We start from the raw sequence: 12,666 nt of genomic DNA on the forward strand, positions 1-12,666 counted from the left end.
TAATAATGCCCAATTCAATTTTTAAAATGTTGTGTTCAACCTTTACGGGCATCAATAAAGCATTACGGCTCCTCTGAGCGGGGAGGCTTTGAAATGTCATCAAGGTAACAAACAGAACCTCTTCGGTTTTGATGCTGCAGCTTAGTTACAGTCGGTGTTTTAGAGCTACAAGACACATGCATCCATCCACACCAGAGGATGTGTGTGCAGGTAAAAGTCCACATCTTGCATCAACTGTCAGGACAACTCCTGAGGGTCTGCGAGCTGAGCTGCTGCGTGTTTTTCGGTTGAAACTCTTTATTGTTCATCCTTAAGAAGGTTTCACCAAAGTTGAATTTGAGGTGTCCTTTCCGAAACAAGCATGTCTGGAAAAAACAGAACTTAAAGAGACTTCATGTTAAAATCTGGGTCTGCAAGCTGAGCCGCCTTCACAGAGTGTAAATATAGAGTAAAAAATGATAAAGAAACGGTTAAAAAGTGGTAAACTGGGAGTGTTTTTAATTTCCAAACATATGGCAGATCTTCAAACTCTGATAAATGTTTGACTCTGATGCAAAATACTTATCTGTTTGAGTTATTGTGAGCCGTCATAAGCACACACTTAACAGACAAAACGACCAAATCTGTTCATCTGAGCATGACGTTAGCATCCTGCATGCATCCTCTCTCTTCATTTTCACTTTAACTCTTGACTTTAAGAATAAACCAGATAAGGTTCTGTTAAACTTGAAGCCTTTCCTCCTGCATGCAGCCAAACCCTGAGACTAACCCTCGTCTGAGCACACATTAACAGAAACTGCACCACTTCACCAGGTGTTTGCTTTCCTGTCTTGACTTCTAAATGTTTACATTTCCTGCAGACCGGCTCTCTATATACATCATGCACATAAACACACACTGCAGATGAAATTGGCACTGATTTGTCGCGGCTCTTTTCCTCTCTTGGGTCGTAGTAAACCAGGTAAATATATCTTTGGCCTCTGCGGCTTGTTAGGAAACAGGAAAATCTCCAAGGTTGCTTTTTTTCCTCTCTCTCCTCGTGGCTTAGACACACTCGGGCTCTTTCACCTCACTTTGCACAAGTCACTGAAGGTGTGACTTAGATTTGCTGCATATTTTAAGAGCCAAGCTCTCAGCCGCAGCTCCGTCTGTTTGAGCTGCAGCTCTGGAAGGTGAGACGCTCTGTAAACAGTCAGCTGTTGGTCTGCAACCTCACATGGAGCTCAAGGCTGAGCGAGTGCACCGCATGTCAAATAAGGTCCTAACATTTAATTTAGACTTTTTATGGGAGATTTGGGAGGCGAGTGAAGAGTTTCCAGACGTGTTTTTTCACCATAACATCGCAGAACTGCAGAACAAGACTCTGTGATACTGCAGAAGATGAAAACAATAAGAGTAGTGATGAATTCAGAGAGCCTCTAAAGATGTTAAAGATAGCTGAAGTCCAGTTGTTTACAGGGGGTGCAGCTTAGGACAACGTTTACTGCACATGTGCAGGACTGCACTGTTTTTTTTGGATCTGATGTCCAGTTTTTTAACAAGCTACACAAAGTCTCGCCTCCTTTTTTGACTCCCTCTGACGACGTGTGAAGAGTAGGCAGGGTCTGTCTCAGACCGGCCTGTAAGTGGGCACAGATGTGACGGCAGCCTGAGGAGATACTGGACCCCGACCGTCCCTGCAGGTTGAGACGAGACCTCTCTGCCTCCCTGGGGCGCTGTTGGCCTGTAGCAGCTTAAAGCATGCACCCCATATACAGAGGTTATAGTCCTTGTTGCAGCGGTTGCTGGTTCCACTCCTGGCCTCGACCCTTGTCTGCATTTTCCCCACATTTCCTTTCTCTCTTAAGTCGCCATCATATACACAATTTGCCCAAGAAAATAAAAGTCAGGTCCCTGCTCACCTGTTGGTCTTCTTATTTGCATAACCATCACCTTCACTATACATTAGCCCTTACTTAATTCATCTGTTTGTGTAGAGCAGCTACCTCTGATAATTGAAAGTCATAATGCACAAAATGAATCCACGTTGTGTGTGTTAAATTTAACCACAGCTCATTCATTTGCAAATGTTTATATGTCCCATACAGCTGTGTAAATGTTACAATCAACACTTTACCTAAAAGCAAAGTCAATAAAGCCTTAGGTTGATTAATATCTGACCCATAATTAATATAAGGAGTCATGTAGATGTTGCTCAAATTGTTGCAATTAAGAAATATAGAAATAGGGGAAAATTAGGTTTAAATTAATCAGTATTTTAAGTAAGTTTTATTTCTTTTTTTAATAATAATAATAATAATGATAATAATAATAATAATAATAATAATAATAATAATGATAATAATAATAATAATAATGATAATAATAATAATAATAATAATAATAATAATGATAATAATAATAATAATAATAATAATAATAATAATAATAATAATGATAATAATAATAATATTTATAATGATAATAATAATAATAATAATGATAATAATAATAATAATAATGATAATAATAATAATAATAATAATAATAATAATAATAATAATAATTATAATGATAATAATAATAATAATAATAATAATAATAATAATAATAATAATAATAATGATAATAATGATAATAACAATGGTAATAATGAAAAATTGTAACAACTACAATAAAATAATATTATAATTATAATAATACATAAATACAAATAATAATGAGAATAGTCAATCTACTACTACTACTACCACTACTACTACTACTACTACTACTACTACTACTACTACTAATAATAATAATAATAATAATACACTTTATTTATATAGCACTTTTCTTAAAAAGGTTACAAAGTGCTTCAAAACAAAAATGCTGAAAAATAAAATGCAGATAAAAACAGTTACAGGTTTAGAGCTCCTCAACCCTGCTCCTCAACCCTGATGCTGCTTAATTTCTGTCATATTTTTATTTATATTCAGCGATTCAATTATTTATTTACTTTAACCTCTACTGCTCTTGAGGCTTTTTAAGGTCTCTTTAAGACGCTTTCTTAATCACACATTCTTCATTTAAAGTTTATTGTTATGCCTTCATTAAGTGGAGGACAGGAGAGTGGACAGAGTAACAGGACTGACATGTGAGCAGAGTGCTGCAGGTTGCATATGAGGCGTGTGATTTAACCACGAGGACAAGCTGGCGCCTCGACCACACTGCTCTTACCAAAGCAAGCCTCAAGCGGGTTCAGATACCTGCACACAGGAAGTTAGTTACCTGTACGGGTAACGTCTGAAGCATGCCAGTTTCCTCTCACAGGATCCTCTTAACTCTCCTCCGCCTCTGCCCACCATGATTAATCACAGAGCAGCAGCTGTCACATTTTTAATGAGGCGTGTTAGCAAACACTGTACAGTTTGGTGAGATGTAGTCACCCCACACACTCACACACACACACACTTCCTCCTCTCTTCCTCTGTGGCTGAAGCCGCCCTGTAGCCAGTGTGTGTTGTCTTATAAGCTGGACCTAAGCCTTCAGAAGCAGGCCTGCACTCTGTCACCAGCCGACACACTGTAACCCAACACTGGCTGTAAACACTCACCGGGCCAGCCAGAGGGAAGCTGGAGGAGGAATGGAAGAGGAAGAGGAGAGAGGGAGAGAGGGAGGGAGGGAGGGAGGGAGGGAGGGAGGACGGTGGGATTTTGGGAGAAATAGGAAAAGACAGTGATCCAGCAGAGGTGAGTTCCTGGAGGTTCAGGGTATTCCCGTCTCATCCAGGCTCCTTATTTGGATCCGCGGCCTCACAACACACACACACACACACACACACACACACACACACACTCTCTCTCTCTCCCCTGTGTGACGGCTCGGCCCTCTGGAGTACACTCCTGTTTCAAAAAGGCTCCAGCAGGATTCCCTCACAGAACAACATCGTCTGCCTGCTCTGTAATAAAAGTGATCTGCTTCATGTCACCAGCCTCTTTCTTTCTTTCTCTCTCTCTCTCTCTCTCTGCTCTCTATCGTTCCTCCCCTGCTTGTTTTCTCGCGTGAAGCTCTTTAGCTTTCAGAGGCTGTTTCTTGTTTGGACTAGTTCCTCTTTAAAACGCTCAGCCAGCCTTCCTGACCCTGCGTTTGTGTCCTCTCTCACAGAAGGCGTTTTTCGACCCAAGGGACTTTACCCCGGAACCACGTGTGTTTCAACCAAGGGACCCAGGGTCTAAGTTTAGATCAGGGGTAGATCATTTCCCCCCTAAAAAGCCCCTGCTAGGGGGGTAGAACTTTTCAAAGGTCCTGGGACTTTCGGGGGGCGGGGCCTGCAATGCTGAACGTGTCTGATTGGTAGATTAACCGCAGTGTTTTTATTCCTCCCTCCGTCCACAATAACATCACACACATCTGTGATTCACTTGATTTCTCTTTCTTTCATTAGTTTTTATTTGTTCTATCTTTTTTGTATGTGTGTGTACTTTTCAAAAGAAGAAGCTGTGATTCTCTTGATTTAGCAGCTTGTAACAGTAGTCTTCTCTCAGTTCACCGTGAATGCGTCTCTCCCGGTGTTACGGTTTTAAAAGTGACCCTGTAAACTGGAGACCTTCAGCTGAACGTGTCAGTGTTTGTGGAGTTTACACAGCTGTTGAAACACAGAGGGAGTTCCTGGGAATGCAAACTAGTTTAGTTTTTATTAAGATTTTCAAAATATCCTCATCAGATATTTAATGATGGTCTAAAGACGTTTATGAGGGATGCAGGCCCTGCCCCCCGAAAGCCCTGGGACCTTTGAGGAGTACTACCCCTCTAGCAGGGGCTTTTTAGGGGGGAGATTATCTACCCCTGAACTAAATTTAGACCCTGGATCCTTTGGTTGAATCGACGTAGTTCAGGGGTAAAGTTCCTTTGGTCTAAAACGCAGGCCTAGCAATGGGGACACAGGAACCTTTTAGTTCCCAGTAAAGTAGTTCTGGGGGCTAAAATATCCCGGAACTCTTGGTCGTGGCCTCATGTCCAAGCTCTCTCTGTGACTGAATGCATTCTCCTCCAGCTCCTGTCTCCGTTTGGACCTCGTCTTCAGTCGTGTCTTGACAGCAGGCTTCATGCAGAGATTTAGGAGCAGTCTTTATTTGTGCAAAGTGACTTATAATTTCATTTTCTTAAGAAGCAGCGAGCCAAACATAGAGATGATGCCAGTTTCTGCCTGTTTACGGGAAAACCCGCTGTCATGGGGTCTCTTCAAAGCCACATGTAAGAAGCCTCATTATTGTTAAAGTAAACGTGTCCATACTCTCGTCTGTGTTGTTGGACGACACCCCCTTTCAAACCGGTCTCCATACAGCACTCAGGAAATATAGGTCATGATTCATATTTTCCCTGCATGCAGGGTTTGAACAAAGTGCCTGTTTGTCTTTGTCAGGTAATATGCTAATTATTTTCTATCCACAAGAGGGCAATAACACATCCAGAGCGCGGCGTGGTGACTGTGGGCTGATGTCAAAGCGCTCCGCTGAGTGTGGTGATGATATCAGACCAAAACCAAAATGTGCAAAGAAATCCTTCAGAAGGGGAAAGTCCCGCTCTGGGTTCAATGTTCTCATTGTTAGAAAATGATTTGAAGTTTCTGTCTTTGTGTGTGTGTGTGTGTGTGTGTGTGTGTGTGTGTGTGTGTGTGTGTGTGTGTGTGTGTGTGTGTGTGTGTGTGCGTGCGCGTGTCTGTCTGTGTGTGTGTGTGTGTATATATACTCCAGGTCTTGGTGAGTGAGGACTCGGACGGAGAGGGAGTGGTGGCTCACTTCCCAGCTCATGACAAACCCATATCCTGCATGCAATTCAACCCCAGTGGTAAGACACACTCACACACACTCACACTCACACACACACACACACACACACACACACACACACACACACACACACCACACACACACACACACACGCACATGCACACACATGTATTTTTTAAGGAGGGAGCTCGGGCGCTGCGAAGCTTGGAAGACTAAGAAAGCAGGAGGGAGATTAAACTTCCATTCAAGTGTAACATGGTGTGTGTTTAGCTCACATGTGGCCACCTCATCTTGTCTCTGAGGCAGGGCTGGACCAGCCAACTCATCCTAATGTATTCAGAGTGTGTGTGTGTGTGTGTGTGTGCATATGTGTGTGCATGTGTGTTCATTCTGTACACAGCCAACATGTGTTTAGCCAGACGCAAGCCTTTACACCGACCTCAAGACATCAGCAACACATGCAGGTCAGGCAACGTATCACAAACAGAGAATGAGGAACATGTGCGACCACGATATAACCACAGGGTGATATTAACTCTCCGTTTATCTCTGTACATGATGACAAACTTTAATAAAAGGAATAACTTCATTTATTAATACTTTTAGAAGCTTTATATTATCCTTTAAAATGAAAACAGAGAACCTGCTCCTTTCATTCAGACGAGCATCTGAAGGAAGCTTTTCTTAATCCACGAAGCAAACCTCCCAAGCTCCTCTAGTTCTCTCTGAGCACATCTACATTTAGGGGGAAACACTTTTGTATAGTTACTTTTATGTGTATTTATTTATTAAACCAATCACATCTATCCTGAGAGCAATGAGCCCATAAGTATTTGCGACATAATCCTCTGTCACACCTGCACTGCACAGAGGGTGACCTCTTCATCTAAAGCACGCTGTTAAAGCCACAGTGTAATGTTCAAACAAGCATAACATCCAGCTGTGAGAGTTGAAGCCAATGCAGAAGTGTTAAAAGCTGCAGTTCCTCGAGTGTCCACTTGAGGCTGGCTGCAGAAACAGAGAAAACCACATACACACCCATTCAAAGAGACAATCTTTACAGCAGAAATAAACATGTTTACAGCCTGGTTCAAAAAACAGTTTAGGTCTGAATAGCTCATTTCTCTATCGGCACACACTGTACGGAGTGAATTAATTATAACTCTTTATTTTGAAGGTATTAAAGTTGCAAGTTTTGCCCAAATAAGGGCATGTGTTCGGATGTTTTATTATTCTGCCCTCCGAACAGGCATGCCAGGAAGCACACAATGTTTCGACTCGTGTTTTGTCTGTATTTGATTTTTATTTCTAAACTAATTGACCACAGGTCAAAAACCTGAAAACAATAAATGCATAAAGTATTACAATATGTTACTCTCACACATCACGCAAACAACAAACTGAAAAGAAGCCTTTAAAGCCCAAAAGTGTAGCAGAGCTGACACGAATAACCACAGTGGACTACATCACCCAGGGTGCTTAGCTCTCACTGAGCGTGCGCAGAGCAGCTCTCTGCCGCTACGATAGCCTACACGTAAACAGTGCTCATAATCTACACGTGTTGCTCAAACAAGGCATTATACACGAAAGAACCAATCACCAAACATCAACCCGGCACTGCAGTGGACTGCACAAAGACATCTGCTGTCATCACTGCCAGCTGCCGGTGTTAAACAAGTGCTCCGCCCGGCTAACGTCATTAGGCGGACGCTACAAGTTATAGATTACAAGCTGGTACCCTTCAATGCAGCAACCCACACTAACACCGCGTGGCAACACTAAGGTACACACATATCCGGACATCATTAGGCAGCGCTGTGACTTACCAACGGGCTGTGTGCTCCTGACGATGGTTCAGGTGAAAGTGTTTAACCTGCAGTGGGTGCGCATGCGCATAAGTACTACATGATTGACAGGCGGGAACACTGTAGCTGTTAGCGAGGAGGCTAAAGGCCTGCCTCACACTAGCTCCACAGAAGTTAGGTGGAGTTCAGCATTGCCAATATGGCATCAGCTGACGATCAGCTTCAAAAGAGGGCTTAAGGAACAGACGGGTGACGTCACAGAGACTAAGTCCATTTATTTTACAGGATATGTGTTTGCAAAATGCTGGCAGACAAAGTCACAGAGACCTACGTGTAAACAGACATCTTCTTTATTCTCATCTGGATGATTCTCCCTCTTCAACCTCAGATCTTTATATTCATCCTGTTACATTTTGTTCACCCAGGTTCATACCGATGACATGATACAAACATCACCGACCCCAATTGCTGGTGAATTTTCTTGAATATGTCCTTCTTCGTTCTCTCATCAGCTCACCCTGACTTCACGATGACGTTTCACTCGCGGCGTGGCTGCAGAAACGTCCTGGTGAAGTCAGGGTAAAACACTTGGCTGTTAGCGTTCACACATGCAGCTCACCTCAAAGATTTTGGAGTTTTGTGCATGTGTGAACACAGCTATAGGGATTCATTCCAAGTAGAGAGGCCTCACATTTAACTCCTGCCAAAGACAATTGCAAACACATAGAAGACATGACGCCTGCCAAAGCTTCCTTGAGAAGCTTTGATCACAGAAACGTTTACATCCAGAAGAGTCTTAGTTATTTTCCAGGCTTATCTTCATCTGCAGGGTCCAGTTTGACAATGTGTTCCATAATTTCCTCTACTTGTGTTCTGTAAATGAAAGTCAAAGATGCGACTGGTGCCCACTGGTGTTTGATAATATAAAACACACCTTACTTTGTGACTTTCATCACGACACAGGGAGGACAAAACTTTCAAAACAACAGAAATAAAAACATCTTATCTTAGAACTCTCTCCACACATCATTTCTGATGGCTGGTTGGAAGATGGCTGAAGTCCAGTTGTTTACAGGGGGTGCAGCTTAGGACAACGTTTACTGCACATGTGCAGGACTGCACTGTTTTTTTTGGATCTGATGTCCAGTTTTTTAACAAGCTACACAAAGTCTCGCCTCCTTTTTTTACTCCCTCTGACGACGTGTGAAGAGTAGGCAGGGTCTGTCTCAGGCCGGCCTGTTAGTGGGCACATATGTGACGGCAGCCTGAGGAGATACTGGACCCCGACCGTCCCTGCAGGTTGAGACGAGACCTCTCTGCATCCCTGGGGCGCTGTTGGCCTATAGCAGCTTAAAGCATGCACCCCATATGCAGAGGTTATAGTCCTGGTTGCTGGTTCCACTCCTGGCCTCGACCACATAGAAGACATGACGCCTGCCAAAGCTTCCTTGAGAAGCTTTAACCACAGAAACATCCAGAAGAATCTTAGTTAGTTTCGAGGCTTATTTTCACCTGCAGGTTCAGTTTGACAATTTCCTCTGCCTGTGTTCTGTAAATGAAAGTCAAAGATGCGACTGGTGCCCACTGGTGTTTGATAATATAAAACACACCTTACTTTGTGACTTTCATCACGACACAGGGAGGACAAAACTTTCAAAACAACAGAAATAAAAACATCTTATCTTAGAACTCTCTCCACACATCATTTCTCTCTGCCGTCTCCACTTTCGTATCGTCGCTGACCTCCACCCCGAAAAGAACAGGACAGTAGATTCTTTGTAAGTGTGAACAGGCAACACTTAGTCCTGTTCTTTCCTGAGGTGTGTGTGTGTGTGTATGTGTGTGTGTGTGAGAAAGCGTGTGTTGTGTGTGCGAGCACAGTTAATAAAGGAGCTGCTGAGAGATGACTCTCACCCCGTGACCTCCAAGCCCCCAAGAATCCTTCACTTACCTCGACTTATGACTCGACTCAGCAGCTCCGTCTGAGCCGCAGCAGACTGAGACAGTTGAAACGGGGTCGTCTGGACTTTGAGTTCTCCCGCCGTCACGTCAAACAAAGTCAGGCACGAAACACAGATCGGATCAGATAATGATGCAGAAAGTTATCATAGTGCACAAAGAAAAAACAAATGCAAAGTTCACACCAGGCTGCAGCATCAGGTGCATCACCTACAGATTGAGTCGTGACACTCTTTATTTTATTCATCTTTGAAATGCAAGTTTAATCAACTATAGCTGATGAGTCTAAAGGTAAACAATCATGCAGACAACAGTAGGGGTGACCCCAAATAGTCGAATATTCGACGATTCGTTCTAACAAGCCTTAGTCGACTGCCAATCTCATAGTGGAATATTTGCATATGAAACGTGGATCATTCCATTCAAACCATGGGGGTGCTCAATGTCTAATTTTACATTATTTCCTGTTTCCCTTAAAAATAGTGTCTCATTTAGCCTATTTTGATATAAATATAGACTTATTTAATGTCATTCTGAGAACAGCTCTTGAAGTGTTAAATCTCCTTAAAGTGGTAATTAAATCTCCCCTGGTAATTAAAGGTGGACTCTCCCATTTAGCAGGACCTGTGGAGCAGACGTACCTCAGCTGGCCTTTAAATCTTTCTACGTTCATGGTAGCTCAAAATGTCAGAAATAAAACTTCAGTTGATCCTAAAAACTAGTGATGAAGATGAGGAGCAGCTTCATGAAGAGGGCTGTGAGATCAAGGATTACCGGACCACACAAAAACTGTACGGGGCCAAAAGAACGAGGAGGGAGACCCAAAGCTGTCTGAAGCCTCAAAAACAATCCACAGCATCCCATCCACCTCCACGCCATCAGAGAGGATATTCTCAAAGACAGGATTTACAGTCAACAAAGACAGGAGCGCACTTCTGCCCGTACACACGATGGTTTTCCTCACGTACAGTTTGAAAAGACTCAAGCGGACAAAGACGTGATGAAAGACTGTTTTAAAAGGTTCTGTTAAGAGATTTAAAAACCCTTTAGCTGGTTCAGGTTTGATTTTGAACATTATACAAATGTTTAGCCTTAAGTTAGACAAACTACCCTCCTCAGTGCTGCTCTCCTCTGTGTGAACACTGTTTAAATATCTGTGGAGCATTGTTCCATGTTTAAGTGATGGTGGCCTTATTTGAGTTTTCTCTCCTTCATCACCTCGTTGTTTTTGCAATATAGATTTTAAAAATCTAAGTTTTATACTTATAATATTCTGTTGTCCCTTTTACTTTAAGCTATGAGTCTCTTAATTGTAAAGGGTTATGTGTAATATTGTCATGTGGTCACCATCATGCAGACTTTGGGTCAATAAGGAAAAACAACAAACATTCCACTATTCATCCACTATGGGCAAAATCTGATGAATCAGATTCGACTAAGCAAATCCTTAGTCGGGCTCACCCCTAGACAGCAGTCAATATTGTGCACAATAACGATGGCTACCATTAGTAGAGCTAGCACCACCAGCCTTGGGTCCTCCTTGCAGGTTAACATCCACACGTCCCTGTTTTTTATGCATCGCTCCGATCGAGTTAACCACACACAGCCTTCATCCAACTTTATCTCCTTTTCTAGATCCAAATGCTGTCGAACTCTACGCTCTACGAGACGCCGTCTGTCATCTGTGCTCGTTTACAAATCGAATATTCGTCGTCCTTCGTCTCCATTCGGATCATTCACTAAATTTTCTTCCCTCTAACACCCGAGCTGAGTGTTGCTCTGCAGAACGGCGTACACGTGGCATGGTTCTGGTAGATGCTGAGTCAGCACGCGGACAGACTCCCCCGTGACCTCTCCCACCATCACTTTCAAACTTCCAAACACTTTGAATCTTTCTGACTCATTTAATGTGAGCCGAATCTTACGGGATGATAAATGTTTAAATTACAACTGAAACCCGACGTGGAGCCAGAAAACACAGATTTCCCCCCTTTTTTTTTCCATCGCTGTTGGAGCGTGAAATAAGATTACGATGAATCTTCAAACAAGCGAAGAAACTCCTTCTTCTCTACCTCCTTCTTTCATCATTGTTTATTCTTTTATTCATTTCATTTCTAAGCAGCCTGCGATGAAGCGTCCTGTAATTACAGGCTTCTTGATTTGATCAGAACCCAAAATCCTGAGTGACTGCTTCGCTGGTCTGGCTCGAGATGAACTCTTTCCAAGGAGTCAGAGAAAGTGTATTTCACAGAGCTACCTCCCTGGCCCTCCTGAGACTCCCTTCACAGCGGTCAGGCTCGACATGGCAGAAAGGAGAGAGATGGACTTAGCAGGAAACAATGATATGACTCAAGCAGAGCCTGGAAAGCCCAGAAGTCTTGGCTGGGAAGAGTTATGTAAGTTCCCCCAGTGGCTTGTGTGTGTTGGACGCTCTTCAGAGGGCGGACCGGTGGCCGCCAGTTCTCGTTGTGGCGGCTGGCGCTGCGCGGCGCTTCGGTGGATCTGTGGATCTATTCCTAGTGGTGTAATTAGAGGGACGCAGATGAAGTGCAGTGGCGAAGCGCTCTCTTTAACAGCTGCAATGTGTGTGTGCTTGTTTTCTTTCGCGTCTCGTCCTCTTCACTCGTCCCTAACGATCCTTGACTTGATTATTAGGTACGATGCCAAGGTCAAAATACACTCATGTTTTGATGGCAGAGATATTGTCCAACAACTCCGTCTGGCACTAGATGGAGTGATTGACCCAGCAACTGTACCAGTCACCACCCTCTGCTCTTTGTTCTCTCTAACCTCTCTCTCTCTCTGCAGTCCTGCTCAGACTCCACATGCAGAGCTGGGAGAGTCAGTCCTGCATCTAAAGCCTGAAAGCTTTTAGAAATAAAACTTTAACAACATAGTTTTTAAAGAAGCTTATTGAGAGTGCTGAATTTAGCAGATATAATCAATTAATTGCTCCTTTGCATTGATTTGCAGGCAGCATTTTGCAGCCATGGCATGACTTTTGAAGCTTCTTGTAACTTCTAATTGTGCTGATAGGAAACTTACTTCAATCAATTAAAATCAATTAAAAGAATACAAATAAATTACACTTAGTCTCCTCCAAATCTTGTCTCTGTTGCCACCAATTTTTCAATTTGCTTTCCCTTTCTCC

At 42.9% G+C, this 12,666-nt stretch overlaps 1 protein-coding gene across 9 annotated transcripts in view; it reads left to right on the plus strand.

Moving 5' to 3' along the window:
* bcas3 (BCAS3 microtubule associated cell migration factor) overlaps positions 1–12,666 on the plus strand; it is a 473,019-nt gene that overhangs the window by 68,717 nt on the left and 391,636 nt on the right. For all 9 annotated transcript variants that reach the window (XM_034701109.1, XM_034701112.1, XM_034701118.1 and 6 more), the window contains exon 13: positions 5,716–5,809. In XM_034701109.1, the coding sequence (XP_034557000.1) occupies positions 5,716–5,809 (94 nt within the window). The remainder of the gene's footprint in view (positions 1–5,715; positions 5,810–12,666) is intronic.

This window comes from Notolabrus celidotus, chromosome 14 (genome assembly GCF_009762535.1).
Source record: "Notolabrus celidotus isolate fNotCel1 chromosome 14, fNotCel1.pri, whole genome shotgun sequence".
NCBI classification, from domain to species: domain Eukaryota; kingdom Metazoa; phylum Chordata; class Actinopteri; order Labriformes; family Labridae; genus Notolabrus; species Notolabrus celidotus.